Raw genomic sequence first — 21,951 nt, 5'->3', positions numbered from 1 at the left:
GCTTGGATTACTGTGATATTGAATGGTTTACCTTGGAAACGAACAGAGATCATTCTGTCGTTTTTGAGACTGCATCCAAGTACTGCATTTCAGACTCTTTTGTTGACCATGATGGCTACTCCATTTCTTCTAAGAGATTCCTGCCCACAGTAGTGGATATAATGGTCATCTGAGTTAAATTCACCCATTCCAGTCCATTTTAGTTCGCTGATTCCTAGAATGTCAATGTTCACTCTTGCCATCTGCTGTTTGACCACTTCCAATTTGCCTTCATTCATGGACCTAACATTCCAGGTTCCTATGCAATATTGCTCTTTATAGCATCGGACCTTGCTTCTATCACCAGTCACATACTCAGCTGAGTATTGTTTTTGCTTTGGCTCCATCCCTTCATTCTTTCTGGAGTTATTTCTCTACTGATCTCCAGCAGCATATTGGGCACCTACCGAGCTGGGGAGTTCCTCTTTCCTTTTCATACCTTCAGACCCCAGGGCTATGTCGCCTCAGGCCATACAACTACCAGGGAGGGAGAGTAGCCCCACTCATCTACAGATAATTGGATTAAAGCTTTACTGAGCAAGGCCCTGCCCACCAGAGCAAGACCCAGTTTTTCCTATTGCCAACCCCTCCCATCAAGAAGGTTACACAAGCCTCTTAGCCTCAGCCATCAGAAGGCAGACAGAAGAATCAAGAAGAAGCACAGTCTCACAAAACATATTACAGAAAGTTAACCATAATGAAAAAGTAGAAAGTTATGTCCCAGATGAAGGGACAAGATAAAATCCCAGAGAAATAACTAAATGAAGCAGAGACAGGCAACTTTCCAGAAAAAGAATTCAGAATAATGATAGTGAAGATGATCCAGGATCTTGGGAACAGAATGGAGGCAAAGATTGAGAAGATGCAAGAAATGTTTACCAAAGACCTAGAAGAACTAAAAAACAAACAGAGATGAATAATACACTAGAAGGAATCAATAGCAGAATAACAGGCAGATGAACGGATAAATGACCTGGAGGAAAAATGGTGAAAATCACTGCTGCAGAAGAAAATACAGAAAAAAGAATGAAAAGAAATGAAGACAGCCTAAGAGACCTCTGGGACAACATTAAACACACCAACATTCGCATTATAAGTGTTCCAGAAGGAGAAGAGAAAAAGGACCTGAAAAAATACTTGAAGAGATACAGCTGAAAACTTCTCAAACATGGGAAAGGAAATAGTCAACCAAGTCCAAGAAGCTGAGAGTCCCAGGAAGGGTAAATCCAAGAAGAAACACACCAAGACACACAGTAATCAAACTGACAAAAATTAAAGACAGAAATAAAATATTAAAAGTAACAAGGGAAAAATGACAAATAACATACAAGGGAATTCCCATCAGGCTATCAGCTGATTTCTCAACAGAAACTCTACAAGCCAGAAGGGAATGGCATGATATATTTAAAGTGATGAAAAGGAAGAACCTATAACCAAGAACACTCTACCCAGCAAGACTCTGCTTCAGATTTGATAGAGAAATCAAAAGCTTTCCAGATAAACAAAAGTTAAGAGTAATTCAGCACCACCAAACCAGCTTTACCACAAATGCTAAAGGAACTAGAGAAGTTCCTGCCTAGAGAAGACAGGAAACACAAAAGAAGGAAAAGACCTACAGAAAATACACCCAAATCAATTAAGAAAATGGTAATAGGATCATACAGATCAATCATTACCTTAAATGTAAATGGATTAAATGCACCAACCAAAAGACATAGACTGACTGAGTGGATGAAATCATGTGCACATATGCACTTCCACTTACCACATCGCTCTACCTGACCACCCCCCAAACTGTATGTCATTATTTTATATTGTTAAGTTAATCGTGTTCCCATTACGGCTTGCAATTGCAATTATCTTTTATTTTTTGTCTGGCTATTGATTGTGAAAACTGATAAACATCTTCTACTATTGTAATTATGTAACTATTACTCACTTAATACTACTCACTGAATACCATTGTATTAATCATGATTGGTCAACAGAAAAATAATAGAACTCTTTATCATCAGAACTAGGATTAATAGAAAAACCTGTAATCACTTTTTAAAATCCAGATGCATATCAGAATTATCGTGAATTTTTTTTGAAAAATACAAATGCTCAGGTATTGCTTTTTTCCTCTGGAGGTCCAGATGTTTCGCTTAAAAACAACTGGAGTATATGATGATCTTTTATCTAGTTTGTTTCATTTCTATTTTATATTCAGTTCTCCCATTTTATTTAGTTTATGTTCTCTAATTTCTCCATCTTTTTCTTTATGTTCTTTTTCCAGCCTCTATCTAGTAGAAAAACTTTTGTATACATACATATAAATATGTATAATATATATTTTTTGAAAACTAATGAATTTTTGCCTAACTAAAAAATTATGACATTTTGATTCTACTTGTTGGACTTAGTATGACTAGAATGCTAGATTTCTAATTAAAAAATAGATATGAAACTTTGTGATCCCAATTCTCCAGGCCAAAATATTGGAGTGCATAGCCTTTCCCATCTCCAGGAGATCTTCCCAACTTAGGGATCAAACCCAGGTCTCCTGCATTGCAGGCAAATTCTTTACCAGCTGAGCCACAAGGGAAGCCCAAGAATTCAGGAGTGGGTAGCCTATTCCTTTTCCAGCAGACCTTCCTAACCCAGTAATTGAACAGGTGTCTCCTGCATTGCAGGCGGATTCTTTACCAACTGAGCTATCAGGGAAGCCAAATTAAAAAATAGATATGAAACAAACAACAAAGGTTTACTGTATAGCATAGGGAACTATAGTCAATACCTTGTAATAACTTATGGTGGAAAATAATTTCAAATATAATATATGTGTATTTGTATAACTGAATCACCTTGCTGTGTACCTGAAACATTGTAAGTCAATTATACTTCAATAAATATATATATTTTTAAATCATTTTTAAAAGACGGTTCATTGATAAAAACCACATAAAATTTTAAATGTCTTAAGGTGAAAGATATCATATGCAAAAGTAAATGATAAATGACATTGTTTAAAATTTAAAGGTATATGCAAATAGTTATGAGATAAGATTAATATCCCTAAATCAGAATGGTCTAATATAAAATTAATAAGTTGGAGATAGAATTAAGATGGCAGAGTAGGAACCACGAGGAATCTGTCCCCGCACCGAGACAACTGGCCTGCTAGAATCTGTCTAAGGTAAGTATTATGGAACTCTGGAGTCTATTAAAGAGGAAGGTTTCCAGGGGAAGGCGTGGATATAAACTGTGGTTAATTTGGGTGAATTTCAGCTTATAGTGCAGAAGCCTCTACCAACTCCCCACTCCCAACCCTGTGGCAGGCAGCCAGACACACATTCCTACAGCAGCTTGCCCACAGCTTGTGAGAGCCAGGTGAGCAATAGAGACCCTGTACTCCACATACCAGAATCCATACTCTGATTGCTGGTTCTGGGCTGAGGTACAGACAGAGACAGACAGCCATTGTTGCAATGCCTCTCCCTCCATCTGAAGTGACCTCCAGGGAATTTAAAAGGCTACTGCTTTTTCCTCTTTTCAGAGACAGACATTTAAGGAGATATACAAACGGCCAGTAAGCACAGGAAAAGATATTCAACAGCATAATTATTAGGCAAGTGCAAGTAAAAGTCATGAGATACCACCTCATACCATCAGGATGCCTGTTACAAAACAAACAAACGCAGAAAATAACACGGGTTGACGAGGCTGTTGAAGGCTTTCCAGGTGGTACTAGTGGTAAAGAGCCCACCTGCCAGTTCAGGAGACTTAAGAGAGACATGGGTTCAATCCCTGAGTTGGCAGATCCCCTGGAGAAGGGCATGGCAACCCACTCCAGTATTCTGGCCTGGAGAATCCCATGAACAGAGGCGCCTGGTGGGCTGCAGGGGGTCACAAAGAGTTGAACACAACTAGTGACTTAGCACTGATGAGACTGTGGAGAAACTGGAACCCTTGTACACTATTACTGAGAACTTTAAATGGTGGAGCTGCAGTGAAAAAGAGTACAATGGTTCTTTGAAAAACTAAAAACAGAATTGCCATATAACCTGGCAATTTCACTTCCGGGTACCCAAAAGAATCGAAAGCAGATATTTATACACCTCTGTTCACAGCAGCAATTATGCATAATAGCCAAACACCAGAAGCAACCCAAGTTGCTTCAACCCAGTCAGTGTATAAATGGATATACAAAATGTAGTGTATACATAAAACGGCGTATTATTCAGCCTTAAAAAGAAATTCTGACATGTGCTACAACATGGCTGAACCTTGAGGACATGATGTAAGTGAAATAGGCCTGTCACACAACGAAAAGTGTATAATTCCACTTATAAAAGGTACCTAGAGTACTCAAATTCATAGGGACAGAACTCAGAAAGTTGGCTGCCAAGGGCCAGGGGGAAGGACACGAGGGAGGAGTTAGCATTTAATGAAAACAGAGTTTCAGTTTTTCAGATGAAAAGCATTTTGTAGACAGATGGTAGTCACAGTTGTACAGTGTAAATATAATTAAAGCCACTGAAATGTACCATTAAAAATGTTTAAGATGGTAAATTTTACATTGTGTACTTTACCAAAATTTAAAAGAAGATTTACGAAAAAATGTACGTGAATTTTTATTTATAACAGCATTATTTACAATAGCCCCGAACTGGAAACACCCAAATGCCTTTCAGTAGATACAGGATGAAACAAACAGTGGCACATCCTCTGTTCAGCAATTCAGACGGTACAAGCTATTGATAGGCACAATCACCTGGATGGATTGCAAGAAAATTACACTAAGTGATAAAAAAGCCAGTTTCCAAAAACTCATATCCTGTAGGACACCATTTATATAACATTCTTGAAATGACAAAATTATACAAATGGAGAAAGATTAGTAACTGCCAGGTGTCAAGCAAAGGATGAAGGTGGGAGGTGAGTGGGTGAGACTATAAAAGAGCGACATGCGTGATCCCTGTGGTGATGGAAGTGCTGTGTATCTTGACTGTCAATATCTTGAATGCGATATTATACTACCAGTTTGGCAAGATGTTCCCATGGGAGGAAACTGGGCAAAAGGTACATGGAATTTCTCTGTATTATTTCTTAGGATTGCATGTGAATTTATAAGTACTTCAAAATAAAAAATTTGAAACTGGCCATATTAACTAGCCATATGAAATTAAGTGTTGATATATCTATGCTAAAACTCTGCAATTACAGAATAAATGTTAATATCATGCTATCTTCCAAAGTATCCTAAACAGAGACAGAAAAACTACTGAAATATAAGAACACAACCTAGCCATAGAAAAGAAGAAAACGGGATTCTTTGTGGCAGAATCATGCCCATAAACTGATAGAATAGGATGTCCTTAATCTACTCTTTACTTAATTTAAAGATGTACCACAGGACCTATCAAAGCAAAAAATAGCTGAAAATTAAGGAACAGATGGTAGCAACTTTGTAGCACAAACTAAGGTTGTCTTTTACCAAAGGAAAACAAAATCACATCCCTTTCAACTTCAACCTTAATGAACTTTCTATAAGAATTCAAAAGAATGTACATATTCCATCCCAGACATTCTGAAAACCGAATGCACTGAAATTACCTCCAAAACTTTAAAAACGGCAGATGCCTGGGTCCCGTCTAAAAGCTGCTGTTTTAATTGATTTTGAGTGCAGCCAGGGCTTCAGGATATTTCAAAGCTCCCCAGTGACTGATGTGCAGTCAGAGCTGAAAACCACTGCTCTAATGGTTACACCTAACTCCAGATACGATCAATCACTAAAATCATCATATCAGTCAGTGCTACAGAGCTAAGCCTATTCAATTCTGGTGAAACCATATCACCATGATCATCTTCATATCCAGCATATGGTGAGGGTGATATTAAGAGTCAACATTTGAGCATTTCTATGGACCAGAAATTGGAGTAGAAATTCTTTACAATATACATTATTTCAAGGAATCACAACATCTCCATGAGAAAAGTTTCTAGGAGATAACTCGCCCCTGATCATAAAGGCCTGCAAAGTATGTGGTCATAGTATGAGCTACTATGTGGTCATCAAAGGCACCAACTGTAAACAGCCAGATTCCTCAAAAGTACACAGTAAACCACTTAAGAATCTGGCAATAGCCAGCCAAATGGTAAATCCACATCCTGTATGAGTCAGTAAGTCTACTTCCAACTATTTAGCACAATAAAACATATATTAAGTGATGTGTACAAGAATATTCATGAAATCATCAATGTTAATGGCAAAAACCAGAAACAACCTGAATGCCTATCAATAAAGAAACTAAATAAATTGGTAAAATGCTATTCAGCAGTTTAAAGTTAATTCATCTCTCTATATATCAACATGGACAGATTTCAAAATACTTCTTGCTGACTGACAAAAAGATATTTTTGAAAATCATATTATACCACTATTTACCTAAAAACTAAGGATACTGCAGTATGATACCATTTATCTACTTATAAAAAGAATACTACTACACATTTCAATACTTCTGTTGGAACAGAGAAAAGCAAATCAAAGAGGTAACTGTGCTTATCAGATTGGGCAGGAGACGGCAAATGGGAATGGAAGTATAAAGGAAGACCAGGTTTACGGAGAATGCTCCAATATTTGAGAACACAACATATTCCTATGCCATGCAATTAAAAAGTAATAATACAATGTTTAGATACATTTATTTATATTATTTTATTATTATAGGGCTTCCCTGATAGCCCAGTTGGTAAAGAATCCGCCTGCAATGCAGGAGACCCCGGTTCGATTCCTGGGTCAGGAAGATGCCCTGGAGAAGAGAAAGGCTACCCACTCCAGTATTCTGGCCCAGAGAATTCCATGGACTATATAGTTCATGGGGTCGCAAAGAGTCAGACATGACTGAGCGATTTTCACATATTTACAAAACATATAGCTTATATCAGATTAACCCACAGATCAACTGTTATAAACTCTGGACAGAATTTTTAAATTTAAAAACACACACACACACACCTATTTGAAGGCAAGTGATCAAAAGCTGACAAAAATAGGAGAGGATTCAACCACTGAGAGAAAAGAAACACACTGGGTGAGATCCACATTCAAATAGCTTTCCCCACGAGGCACTCCCTACTCTGTGAGACGCACAGAAAATAGAGCTCAGGTAGAAAACCACAGTCTTACGGGTCAGAAATGAAGGAGTGTGGGGCTACTGAAGTCACTGGAAGGGAGGGAGGAATCCTGCAAAGGAGAAACCTACAAAAGGAAGCCCAAAATCTATGTATGTGTCAGTCCCTCAGTCGTGTCTGACTCTGCGACCGCACAGACCATAGCACGGCAGGCTCCTCTGTCCGTGGAGTTCTCCAGGCAAGCATACACGAGTGGGCAGCCACTCCCCTCTCTAAAGGATCTTCCCGACCCAGGGACTGAACCCTGGTCTCCTGCACTGCAACAGAGCCACCACGGAAGCCCCAGATCTATGTGAAAGTCCCCTCAAATCTTGAATGAGAGCTTAACTGTTCATACAGGATGCAAGATTCCATGAAGTCCACAGAGAAGGGACTTCCCTGATGGTCCAGCTGGTAAGACTCTGCACTCCCAATGCAGGGGCCCAGGTTTGCCTCCTGGTCAAGGGACTAGACCTCACACACCACAACGAGGATCCTGCGGGCGGCAGCAGAAGAGCCCACATGCCACAGTGAAGACCTGGTGCCCACATGCCACAGTGAAGACCTGGTGCAGTCAAGTCAAAAAAAAAAATAGTTCACTGAGGAAAATAATGGCTGAAAAGTGGACAGATGTTTTAGTAAATACCCACTGTATGAGAGACAAAGTTTGAGACTTTCCAGTGTAAACCCCAGAAAGACCATATCTTAGGAATAAAGACCACAGCTGGTACTAAGGGACAACTCTAGGATTAAGAACAAAATTGAAACAGACTCACTTTAACAAAGCCTGAAACGAGGCTGTGACAATATCAAGGTGATTTGCAAATAATTTAATTACATACTAGAACAAGTTCAACACCATTCAAAGGAAGATAAATCATAGTTTCTAAAATGTATCATCGACATGCTCAAATTGTAATTTAAAAAAAAAAAGTTTAAGACATGCAACTAAATGGAAAATTTGTGACCAAGGTCACACACAAAAAAAAAAAACTATCAATTGAAACTGACCTACAGATTACCCAGATTTCAGAATTACCAAATATTTCAAACAATTAAAACATTGTTATTAATAACAATGATAAATATGTCAACAATGGATACAGTGGGTTGAAGATATGGGAAATTTCAAGACAGAGATGAAAGCTGTTTCCTTTTTTTTTTAAGGAAAACTTTAAAACTGAAAAACACAACATCTTGTGCTTGCTTTTTTAAATCATAACAAAAGATTAATATCAAATTAGATACTGCAGGAGGAAAGATAAACAAGCTCGAAGACAATTCAACAGAAACCACAAATAGAAGAAGTGTGATGGTTAGTTTTATTTGTCAAAGTGACTGAGCCAGAGTGCCCAGATATTGGTCAAACACTATTCCAGGCGTGTCTGTGAGTGTGTGCTTGCTGAGGATGAGATTTACACTGAAGTTGATAGAGTAAAGCAGATTGCCCTCCCTAAACTGGTAGACCTCATTTAATCAGCTCGGTGCCTTAACAGAACAAAAAGGCAGAGACTCTCCCCTGAGTAAGAGAGAAATCTTCTTGCCTGACTGCCTTTGAACTAGAATGTCAACTTTTTCCTACCTTCAGACTTGAACTGAAACATTAGCTCTTCCTGCTTTTGAGCATGCCAGCCTTCACACTGAAACTACACAGTCCAGCTGACCTGGTTTTCAAGCCTTTGAACTTAGATTGAAATCACTCCATTGACTCTCCTGGTCTCTAGCATGGTGTCTGATCCTGCAGATCTTGGGACTTGTCAACTTCCACAACTACATGAGCCAATTCTTTATAATATCTCATAGATAGATAGATACTGGTTCTGTTTCTATGGGAATCTTGATTATCACAGAAAGCAGAGAACAAACACTGGGAAAAAAATTAGAGCTTGAATAATACATGAAAGTGTCAAATGTTTACTATAGGTGAAATGCAAGTCCTAGAAACAGAAGAGGGAGAGCAAGAATATGAGGGAGAGTAACTGTTTAAAAACTGGATCCACAACAAAACCAGCACAAAGAAAACCACACTTTGGCAAAAACAAATAAAAAGAACAATTCTTAAAAACAATCAAAGAAAAAGAAGACACATTATACAGAGGAAAGCAATAACAATCATGTCTGACTTCCTAACAGAAACAATGGAATCCAGAAGATAATGGAATAACATCTTTAAAAAGTGTTCAAAGGATACAATGGAACATTATTCATCTAGTCAAGGCTATGGTTTTTCCAGTAGTCATGTATGGATGTGAGAGTTGGACTGTGAAGAAAGCTGAGCGCTGGAGAATTGATGCTTTTGAACTGTGGTCTTGGAGAAGACTCTTGAGAGTCCCTTGGACTGCAAGGAGATCCAACCAGTCCATTCTAAAAGAGATCAGCCCTGGGTGTTCTTTGGAAGGAATGATGCTAAAGCTGAAGCTCCAGTACTTTGGCCACCTCATGCGAAGAGTTGACTCATTGGAAAAGACTCTGATGCTGGGAGGGATTGGGGGCAGGAGGAGAAGGGGACGACAGAGGATGAGATGGCTGGATGGCATCACTGACTCGATGGACATGAGTCTCAGTGAACTCCGGGAGTTGGTGCTGCGATTCATGGGGTCGCAAAGAGTCGGACACGACTCAGAGACTGATCTGAAGAAGGAAATCCTGATATATATAGATATATCATCTACAATATAGATGAACTTTGGAAACATACTAAGGAAATAATCCAGACACAAAAGGACAAATATTATGTGATTCCACTTAGAGAAGGAACCTAGAATAGGCAAACTCATAGACAAAGTAAGCAGAAGAGAGGTTATCAGGGGCAGGGAAGAGGCGTGGTGGGTAATCACTGTTTACTAGATACAGAGTTTCTGTCTGAGTTAAGGAGACAATAGGGATGGACAACGGTAATAGTTAATCAACACTGTGAATGTACTTAATACCACTGAGTCACACACTTAAAAACTGTTAAAATGGTAAATTTTACATTATGAATATTTTAACACAATTTTTTGAAAGTGCTAAAAGAAAAAAAAAAAAAAAAAACCTGCCAACCTAGAAGTCTATATCCAACAAAAAATATCTTTTCAAAGCAAAAGGAAACTAAGGACTTTTTTCCCCCCAGATAATGAAAGCTGAGAAAATTTTTCACTACCACATCTACCACATTACCAGAAAAGTTTTTGCATTCCAAGCTAAAGGAAATGATGCCAGAAAGAAATTCAAATCTACATACAGGAATGAAATAAGTAATTATATGTGAAAATGTGTAAGAAATTTAGGATAAACCTTAGAAAGACATTCTGAAAGTTGAAGGAGAATAAAAACCTACAAATTATGCCCCCTAAAGGTAATCAAGTATAAAGCATTATCATTAAACAGCACCAAAACACCATTTTATTTATACTGAGGATTAAACAAATGGCTGAATATCGGACGGTATTTAAAATTTCTTTAATCTAAATAATAGTTATAGCTTCTCCTTTTAAATTCGTAAGTCAAAACCATTCTTTTTTGCCAAAACAAAAAATGAATATATCACTTAACTTTCAAACACCTTATTTATTCAGAGATTTCTTGTTGATTGGGTATATGTCATTAAAAAAAAAAAAAAACAAACCTATGATACCTTATGTTTTTCTTATTCCAAGTATAAAATACTAATATATAGTCAAAAATAATTTTGCCATCTTGCAAAAATCTAGTACTATTTTATAATATGTTTTTATATAAATGTTCTGAAGTAAAATTGGCAGACTGAATGCATGAATTCATCCCCATGCCCTACTAAAAATTTACCAGAAAGAAATGTAAGTGGGGAGGAAGACTGGCATACACAAGGGGTGAGTATAAGAGAAGAGTGATATCAGCAGTTTTAGAAAATAGAAAGCAAGTAACTAATCGAGCAGAAGAAGATGAACCCCAATGCCCACTAGCCAGGACATCACAAATCAAACTAATCTCGGCCAAACTAAACTAATTTCTGCCAAAGAAACATCAAGAGAACTTGAAACAGAAGGCACCTGGTGTGTCTGAAAGCCAGGTCGGGACTAAAACCAGAACAGGCAGATGGAGACGCCCAGATCCTTTCCTTGCACTTGCAGAAAACATGAAGCTACCTCCTGGAGAGACGGAACCAGACGGGCCCCAATTTAGCTGACATGGAGCACAGCTGGGAGCAGGCACGGACTCTACCTACAAAAACAGACTTTGACGTAAAAGTCAGAGGAAGGCAAAGGAGCACCTCCAGCCCTTCCCATGTGCTATACCCAAATACGGGATACCGCCCTCCCAGAGGTGGGAAGACGTCTCTCCCTAACCCAGGAGAAAAACTGCATAGAGAAATGACCACGCCTCCTCTCTTGAGGTCAAACAGACCTGCCCTCTCACACAAAGCTGCCAACAGGCCTTTAGGTGCCTCACTCGGGAATATGAAACGGCAGAGGGCCACTAGATAGCTGAGGAAATTAGCAAACATGTATTAGTGTCCAAAACACACAAACACAAAGACAGAGGAAGCAGAAATAGCAGATAAGAGCACGTTTTAAACCATAATATCCCAAGAGAGAAAGCAAAAATGCTGAGTTCATGAAACAAGAACAAGGATATCATGTTTTAAAAGTATTAATCATAGATCCATGGATTGGAGCCCACCAGGCTCCTCTGTAAAGCCATGGGATTTTCCAGACAAGAGTACTGGAGTAGGTTTCTATCTCTCCTCCAAGGGATCTTCCCGACCCAGGGATCAAACCCACAGCTCCTGCATCTTGGGAGTCTTTACCTGCTGAGCCATCAGTAAAGCTGAAAAATACTAAAATCAAAATTACAAATTCATTAGAAGTAGAAGATTTGGAAGATAAAATTGAAGAAACTTCCCAGACAATAGGATAAAAGAGATTTTTAAAAGGAGAAAAAAAAGTAACTGTTGAAAAGGATACATAGGATTAGAGCACAAGATCCAACCTCTAATTCATAGATATTAGAAAAATATAGAGAAGTAGGTGGAGACCGTTATCACAAGATCTTCTAAAAAAAATCTCTCCAAACAGAAGCAGATGGATTTCCAGATGGAAAGGCCAAAAGTGGACTCAGTAATCATAAATAGAAAAACAGACTTATCCCAAAGTATCATTGTCGTAATAAGAACATAGAATAAAGAACTTCCTTTGAAAGAGGAAAAATACACCACAAAGAACTGGGAACCAAAATGCCAATGGACTGCATATTAGCAAGACTGGAAGTTAGAAGATGGAGCAATTTCTTCAGAAACCTAAGTGTAAGTGATTTCCCATCTTACATATACCAAATGTGGGAGTAAAACAAGGAAAAAAAAAAAAAAACCCACACATTCCATTCAGGAAGCAGCCACATTGATACTGGAGAGAGGAAAAGGCAACTCCAGAGTGACAGAGCAGTGAGGAGCAGAGGACAGCTGCACAGCAGGCCTAGGGGCAGCACGCAGGCAGAGCCAGGTTGCCAAGGGGCCTGTGTCCAGGGAAAAACAAAACTAACTGGCACAGCGGCTCTACCCCAAGATCCACTGGGGAGAGCTTAAAGCAGAATTAGTGACAGGGACTGTGAGAACACAGAGGTCTCATCCTCCCTGCCTCCCTGCACACACACTTCTCCCGCCTGCCTCTCGCCAGTCCAACTTTCAGTGATATTAAACTCATTTTGTGAACATGTTACTAACAGCTGGTCCTTGCTAAACACTTGCTGTGATAGATAATTATCTCTTTTTTCTACAACTTGGTTTCCTTGGAGCCAATGAGTCCTCATTTTTCCATTTGATTATTTAAATTATACTCATAGATTACTTGGAGAAGGCAATGGCACCCCACTCCAATACTCTTGCCCAGAAAATCCCATGGACAGAGAAGCCTGGTGGGCTGCAGTCCATGGGGTCACTATGAGTCGGACACGACTGAGCAACTTCACTTTCACTTTTCACTTTCACGCATTGGAGAAGGAAATGGCAACCCACTCTAGTGTTCTTGCCTGGAGAATCCCAGGGATGGGGGAGCCTGGTGGGCTGCTGTCTATGGGGTCGCACAGAGTCGGACACAACTGAAGCGACTTAGCAGCAGCAGCATAGATTACTTAATAAAATTTTTTTTTTAATTTTGTCTATGTTTTTAAACAATTTCTTTGTTTTATGATAAATATGCAGTCATGACTTTTTTCTCAAGATAGACATATGAAACACACAAATATAGATATTTATATCCATTTTTTACTTTTTAAAGTCATTATTAGATTTAATCATGTCTTTATAACAATTTCTAGTTACTTTATAACATTTTATTATAAGAATATGTGACGGTTTATTTACTTACATTCTTCTGGGTTGGATATAAGAGTTTCTCAAAATTTTTTATAATTGTTAATGTTTTTCTTTCTCTTTTTCTTAATTGAAGTATAGTTGATGTACAATATGATATAAGTAGCAGATGTACAGTACAGTGATTCACAATTTTTAAAGCTTACATTCCACTTATAGTTATTAGCTATATTCCCTGTGTAGTACAATATATCCTTGTAGTTTATTTTATACATAATTGAATTTTTTTTACATTTTTAATAATGCTCACTGAGCACCCTTCTACATAAATTTGTCTATATCTCCAATAACAAGTTCAGAGAAGCAGAATGGGTTTAAGGCTTTGGATTTATATTACTCAACAACATCCTCCCAAATTTCTGCCAATCTACATTTGTACCTACAATGTATTATGTTCATCTGACCACACACTTACCAGCAGTAATATATTTTTTAACTCCTTCACCAAGTAAGAGGGATTTAACAAGTAAGATTTATCATGTACTCATCTTAATTTAAGTGTCCCTATTAATTGTTTTATTATCTATTTATGACCTTTGACCTTTTTTCTGTTTTTTTGTTTTTCCTTCTCCTACACTTGGTACCTAGATAGGCCTTCTTTGGCTCAAGGATTGGTAAATGTTGACCTATGTTTTCTTCTCTCTATTTAAGTGGGTGGTATTATGGTTTGACTGTCAGTAATTATTTTAAGTAGCCTACAAAGGATCCTTTAACAATACTTCTATAAAAGCATGAGAGAGCAGGAGTGGGGGGCCCTCAGGAAGATAAAGTTGACTGAACATCAACCAACTTTCTACATATCTTTTAACTAAAATATTTCAATATACAAGCTTTCTTCCTTAAATACAGGTGCTACATGGATCAAAAGCAATGTAACACTTTCAGGTATATATGCTAATACAGCTTAATTTTGAAAAGTTTTTACTCACTTGTGGTCATGATGCTAGGAGGGCAAGAGGGTATTCCATGATCTACTGCCCATCTGTAGGCTCCTTCTCCAACTAAAAAGCTAACAACAGAAAGATTATTCTTTTAAAAATTCAGTGTCATCTTCTCCTACATGTATATAGGCAATAAATAAATATATTTATTTGTATACATATATTATTTATATACATATATAATAAAGTAAGATAAGCAATATAATAAGACAACTAAAAATTTTGCAATACCTCAAAATAGCTATATACCAAAAGAATTCATTTAATTTTTCCCCAAGTTAGACATTTTACAGTTGGAAACAGTAAATGGTATGATATCATTTGCAATAACTAATAAGTAAAAATTGGTAAAATGCAACATAAGAAGTAAAAATAGTTGATTTCCCAATGGAAAATATAAAGATTTATCTTGGATCAAAGTGGTTCTCAGTTTTTGTACAAGAACTATTTTAATCATGTTAAGAGTTAAAGCTTAAGCAAGTGTCTTCAGAGTTGGTATTCTTGCCTAGCATAACAGCTGGATCTATCCAAAATGAGTGGGGTACATCCAGAGATGCCCAAACACAATGATATGCACTTACATTTCTAAGCCTCGATGCAATACACACACACACACACACACATATATGATTCAGAACCATATTTTCACTGTGGTAAGGTAGTGTGGTGTGCCCCAGAGGTCATTTTTTAATCCCCAACTGCAGGTTTTAACATAACAGAAAGTGAATAAAAGGATACTGTTAGCTAACTGTAAAAGACTTCCTTTCAAAGATTTCAAATAGCATGCAGGATAATTAACCACTCCATTCCCTAACACAGTAATAGCAAGCAGTTACCATAATAATCAATCACTTCATCTCCTTCCACAGCCAACTTCTTAAAGATCTCAGCCAGCCAGTAATGGATTCCTTGAACTAGAGCCTACTCATTAGTTTCCTGCTCCCCATTTTTTGTTTCTATTCCTCTAATCATCCAACAATAAAAACTCAAAGTAATACATATTGAAGTCTTTAGATTTGATTGTTAATAAGATCAATGACAGATCAGAAGAAAGTCAAAGTAGATACTTAGAAATATATTCAAACAGTTCCAAAGAGAAACTACATTGTTAGGCTCAATAACTTTTCCAATATATACAGAGCTTGGAGCTGAGGGAGCTTTTAAAAAGAAAAAAAAAAAGAGGAGGGAGAGAGTCCACAAGAATAAACAACTTCACCTCTTCAAACTTGCATTTTTTAAAAAATTCTAAAGGACTCCAAAAATAGAAAACAGTTCTCCTATTCTTGTATCAGATGAAGACCACTGCAAAGAAACAGCCACGAAAAGCTGTCACATAAGGGAAAACGGAAGAATAATTCAAGTAGGAACTTGGATGCAAGTTGAACTATCCTGATGGCATTTGTAGCACTTTCTCCTGCTCCAAAAAGACTTTGATATAAGAAATAACTTCTACTCATGTGAAAATGTAAAGGAGATGCTGAAGTAGTACATAAAATGATCAAGACAGAAGTTTGGAGCTGAATCTAATATCCTCAGCACACCCACTGGTCATTTGGAGCTCGATCCCAGTATCTGGGATCAAAAGCATTTTATAAAATATGCTTAGTGTTATTTTTCATTTCTCAATCATTCATAGATTTGATTCTAAATGAAATCAGTTTGCCACTGTCTGCAATGCAAGTTTTTAAATGTTAGGCATTTTATAATATTTACCAAGAAAGTGAGCATCATGGATGCTTCTGAATACCTCACTTTCCTTACTATCCAAAATTACATGTCCAGTAGTGCAACATCACAAAAAAATGGCATATAACTGCTTTTAAAATCATTTTAAAACACTATAAAATTATGTGAGCTTGGTTAAAAACTATACAATCAAAAGGGCTTCCCAGGTGGCGCTAGTGGTAAGGAATCCGCCAGCAATTCAGGAGATACAAGAGATGTGGGTTTGATCTCTGAGTTGGGAAGATTCCCTGGAGGAGAAAATGGCGACCCACTGCAGTATTCTTGCCTGGAAAATCCCACGGACAGAGAAGACTGGTGGGCTACAGTCCATGGGGTTTCAAAGTCGGACAAACTGAAGCAGCTGAGCACATCCTATAAAAGCAAAAAATCACTTCCCAGAACACTAACTGCAGCACCAACTCAAATTTTTCCCAAATATTCATGATTCTCCAAGGAGAAAGCTTTCATAGAAGTTTCATCTCAATTCACTAGGAAACCCACTGACTCCACCTTGTTAAAACACTCAGAATCTGGCCACTTCTCACCACTCCCCTGCACCACCTGGGTCTGAGCTGCCTCCGTCGCTCTCCCGGATTGCTGCAACAGCCCCTCACTCTCGTGCTTGCCTTGCTCGGTTCCCGGCCTTGGTCCCATCTCAACACACTAGCCACTGACATCCTTGGGAAATGCAAGTCAGGTAATGACACTCCTCTTCTCAAAATCCTGAGAAGCCCCTTGTGACGACACTAGCCTGCAAACTGAAGCCTTTGGCAGAATCTCCAGACGCTCACGTGATCCAGTCCTCTCTCCCCTTCCTCCCCTCATCTCCCCCACCTCCTGGTAAGGCTACTCCAGCGTCCCGTAAAAACACAAACATGTCAAGGGAGCTCTGGCCTCAGGGCCTTGGCCCTGACTGTGCCCAGTCAGGGTCTTCCTTCTTTCCCAAATGGCAAATTTCTCCATCTGTTTAAACATATCTCCTTGATGAGGCCTGAAATCAATACTTTAAAACTACTCAACACTCTACACTCCTCTAGCCAGTACTCCTAATCTCTCTCATTCTGCCCTTTTTACATTTTTTCCACCTTATGACATACTATACACTGTGTGTGTGTGTGTGCTCAGTAGCTCAGTTGTGTCTGACTCTTTGTGACTCCATGAACCAACCCAGGCATCGAACCCAGGTCTCCTGCATTGCAGGTGAATTCTTTACCATCTGAGCCACCAAGGAAGCCCAGACACTGTATAGCTTACATATTATCTCTGTTGTTTACATGTCTCCCTCAAATAAACTGTAAGCTTCATTAGAGCAGGGATCTTTGTTTTTCATTGATATCCACATAGCCACTCAGAACAACGCCTAGAACACACTAATCATAAACAAACAACTGCAAGATACTCAACAAAATAATAAATGAGGGTGTCAAAATTCTCTAAAGGACAGCACTGTCCTTGTGTTATGCTCTCCTTAATTTACACTAAAGCAAGTCTAAAGTGTTACGCAACAAAAGCAACAGTGTACTGAGACCAGTGCTGACCGGGTGACCGTCAGCGAGCTGAGATACTGAAGGGCCAGCACAACCAAACACACAGAGACGCACCGAGGCCGCCTGGGATTCTACGGATGGGAACTGTTTTCAAAAATCATGACGCTATTGTCAGTCTAAAAATGGGTAATTCAGTGACTTTAGAAAGCTCTCAAAACTGCTTAAAATGCATTATGCTAGATAAGAGAGACAGAGAAGAAAATGATAGCTGCTTCTTTGGACTTCAAAACAGATTTCTGCCTGTTTTACCTAGGACTTCTTTGTTTACCACAAACACACAGAATTGAACAAAGACCATCAATTTGGTGGCTACTGCTTATTTACAGCTTACAAACACAGAAAGTGCAAATAAAGGAGAACCTGCTATACGTGGAAAAAGAAATAGTGAACATATTAAATAACAAGGATTTAACTCTTCTCAAAATGTTATTGTAAAAATTTGTAAACACGTACATTACAGTGAATAGTCTATAGTGAATCCAAAAGGATCCTCACCCTATCTCACCAGTGATTAACACACTGCTCGTCTTTACTTCACTCCCATCCAGACCATTCTGAAGCAAACCTCAGACATCACATAACTTCAAATATAAATATTTTAACGTCTCTAAAAAAGCAACTTAAAAAAAATACATAACCACAACATAACAAATTGACACCTTAAAAAATTTAACAATAAATCCTTGGAATCAAAAGTTTATTCAACTGATGTTCACATTTCCCTGATTTTTTCCTAAAAGTTGTGCTATTATTGTTATTTTGCCTTTTAAACTATTTTATTTGAGGGGAAATCCAACTAATCCATCCTTATTTTCTGATTAGTTGATAGGTCTTCTTATGTTTCTTTTAATCTATAGGTCTTTAAATATTCTTTTCACATTCATACAAAAGTACTAAAATCTGAATGAATTTATGAAATACAATAAGTTTAACTGCATTTTCAAATAAACAATGTACCAAAAACTAAATTTGCATCTCAAAAAATCCTAGGGTCTAACGGGCTGGAGGAAGCAAAAGCTGGAATCAAGATTGCCAGAAGAAATATCAATAACCTCAGATATGCAAATACCACCACCCTTAAGGCAGAAAGTGAAGAACTAAAGAACCTCTTGATGAAAGTGAAAGAGGAGAGTGAAAAGGTTGGCTTAAAGCTCTACATTCAGAAAACGAAGATCATGGCATCCATCCCATCACTTCATGGTGAACAGATGGGGAAACAGTGGCTGACTTCATTTTTCTGGGCTCCAAAATCACTGCAGATGATAATTGCAACCATGAAATTAAAAGACACTTACTACTTGGAAGGAAAGTTATGACCAACCTAGACAGCATATTAAAAAGCAGAGACATTATTTTGCCAACAAAGGCCCATCTAGTCAAGGCTATGGTTTTTCCAGTGGTCATATATGGGATGTGAGAGTTGGACTATAAAGAAAGCTAAGTGCTGAAGAATTGATGTTTTTAAACTGTGGTGCTGGAGAAGACTCTTGAGAGTCCCATGGACTGCAAGGAGATCCAACCAGTCCATTCTAAAGGAGATCAGTCCTGGGTGTTCATTGGAGGGAGTGATGTTGAAGCTGAAACTCCAATACTTTGACCACCTGATGCGAAGAGCTGACTCACTGGAAAAGACGCTGATTTTGGGAAAGATTGAGGGCAGGAGGAGAAGTGGACGACAGAGGATGAGATGGTTGGATGGCATCACTGACTCAGTGGACATGAATTTGGGTAAACTCCGGGAGTTGGTGATGGACAGGGAGGCCTGACATGCTGCAGTCCATGGGGTTGCAAAGAGTCAGACACGATTGAGCAACTGAACTGAACTGAACTGAATGAGCATTTTAGGTTAACTCATATTAAACATGAAGCAACAATGTTTTCCAAGCCTTCCCTTTTTCACCAAAAGAAACAAAATTTCCAAAAATTATAACTTGGACTTCCCCAGAGGTACAATGGATAAGAATCTGCCGGCCAATGCATAGGACACAGGTTCAACCCTTGATCCAGGAAGATTCCACATGCCAAGGAGCAACTCAACTGTGCACCACGACTCCTGAGCCCACACGCCACAGCTGCTGAAGCCCAGATGCCCAGAGCCCATGCTCCGCAGTGAGAGGCCACCACAACGAGGAGCCCACGCACGGCCACTGGAGAGCAGATCCCGCCTGCCACAACTAGAGAAAACCCAAGCACAGCGACGAAGACCCAGCACAGCCAAGATAAATAAATGAATGAAATGAACTATACAGTGAAAAAAGAAAATGCCAAGTCAAACAAAACTATTAAAGTTTATACTTATAAAAAATTATAACTTATTCTATAATAGGTTAGGAGTTAGCAAATTTTTTCAGCTAGAGGGCCAGACAGCAAATAATTTAGGCTTTGTACCCAGATGTCTCAGATGCAACAGCTCCTTTGCAGAGCACAAGCAGCCACAGGCAGTATGCACACAAATGGGAGTGGCTGTGTTCCCAAAAAACGCGACTGACAAAAACAGGCAGCAGACCAGATCTGTCCCATAGGCCGTAGTTTGACAACCTTTGTTCTAGATGGTAAGGCCTATCAAAGTTACACCATATCATCACGGAGGAGAAAAGAGTGAAAATATACTTTTATAAATAAAATCAACTTGGGAAAACATGGCACAGTTTATGATAATCAGTTCAGCCGCTCAGTTGTGTCTGACTCTTTGCTAACCCATGAATCGCAGCACGCCAGGCCTCCCTGTCCATCACCCACTCCCGGAGTTCACTCAAACTCACGTCCATTGAGTCGGTGATGCCATCCAGCCGTCTCATCCTCTGTCGTCCCCTCCTCCGTTCCACCAAATTTATGAAGATATCAAATATTCAGCTAGTCTGACCAAATACCAAAATTTAAATAATGCATCATGTCATGCTGACAATAACCAGAAAATTAAAATATAAAAGATTATCAGCTAATAAAAATACCATTCCTCCTAAAATTCTGCTGAGGGATTTTTTTTTTTAAGAAAGAATAAGAGTTTACAAAATTCTAACAACTTTCGATGCAGCTGAAACAGATATACTCCCTGTCTTCCTCAATGAGGTATACAGAGAGATGAACTTTTTATTTGAAGACTTCTTAGAAAACACCCAATGCTCTGCTGCCCCCATAGTTACCTGCCTCTTCAATAGATGACAACAGAAGACCATGGTTTCTAAGTCTTCCATCTGCTTTTGATAGTTTTTATATCCCTATATCTAACACACAGGAATTAAACAATAAATATTTGCTGAATGAAGGAATGGTAAGCGATGAGTAACTAAATGGATGTAAACAGCTATTTCTTACTATTATAAAAGAATTTTACTGCCTTGTTATGAGTTCTAGTCTGCTGCTTCTAATGTGATAAGGAAGGACTCCATAAAATTTTAATAGTATAACAAGTCAAATAAGGTACTCAGTTTCTTCATCTACAAAATGTATGTTATGCTCATAAATCATTTTATGATATTATGAGACAATGCATATGAATCACATAAAACAGTGCCTCTCACAGTGTACGAATGCATAAGGGTCACTATTATCATTACAGAAATTACATAACTAGACTTATTAGGGTTGCGTGTAAACAAACTTAAAGTAAAAACATGATAAATTTAATTTCATTTATTTAGGATACTCAGGAGGCTTTCCTGGTGGCTCACATGGTAAAAAATCTACCTGTGATGTAGGAGACCCAGGTTCAATCCCTGGATAGGGAAGATGCCGTGGAGGAGGAAATGGCAACCCACTCCAGTATTCTTGTCTGGAGAATTCCATGGAGAGAGGAGCCTAGTGGGCTAAAGTCCACAGGGTTGCAAAGAATCAGACACAACTGAGCAGCTAACGCACACAAAGAATCCTCAGGGAATCTGGGTTTTTTCCACAGTGCAGGTATTTGAGAGATTTTTGCTTTTGGACAAGATGGAGTAACAGGAATACATTTACACTCTTGCCTGAACCAAAGGGGAAAAAAATCAGACAAATACAGAAAACAGTTTTCACACATTAGCCAGTAGGCAGCATAGGACAGTGATCCTTGAGAGAAAGGAAACAAACTGGATAAACCTTATGATGGCCCCGCTTACTGCCTGGAGAGTTTCCTGCCACGGCACAGGAACAGGAACTCAGAACAGGAACCCTGCAGTCTCTGTGAGTTGAAGACAGAGAGCTGGGCATCCAGAGACGCCCAGGTGGCCAGAGTTCA

General features: G+C 38.5%; 1 protein-coding gene across 6 annotated transcripts in view; it reads right to left on the bottom strand.

Annotated features, from left to right (window-relative positions):
• Positions 1–21,951, bottom strand: part of TASP1 (taspase 1) — a 317,056-nt gene that overhangs the window by 237,442 nt on the left and 57,663 nt on the right. For all 6 annotated transcript variants that reach the window (XM_027560288.1, XM_027560285.1, XM_027560289.1 and 3 more), the window contains one exon: positions 14,455–14,534. In XM_027560288.1, coding sequence (XP_027416089.1) covers positions 14,455–14,534 — 80 coding nt within the window. The remainder of the gene's footprint in view (positions 1–14,454; positions 14,535–21,951) is intronic.

This window comes from Bos indicus x Bos taurus, chromosome 13 (genome assembly GCF_003369695.1).
Source record: "Bos indicus x Bos taurus breed Angus x Brahman F1 hybrid chromosome 13, Bos_hybrid_MaternalHap_v2.0, whole genome shotgun sequence".
Classification (NCBI taxonomy): domain Eukaryota; kingdom Metazoa; phylum Chordata; class Mammalia; order Artiodactyla; family Bovidae; genus Bos; species Bos indicus x Bos taurus.
This window is presented reverse-complemented; position numbering and strand designations above follow the sequence as displayed.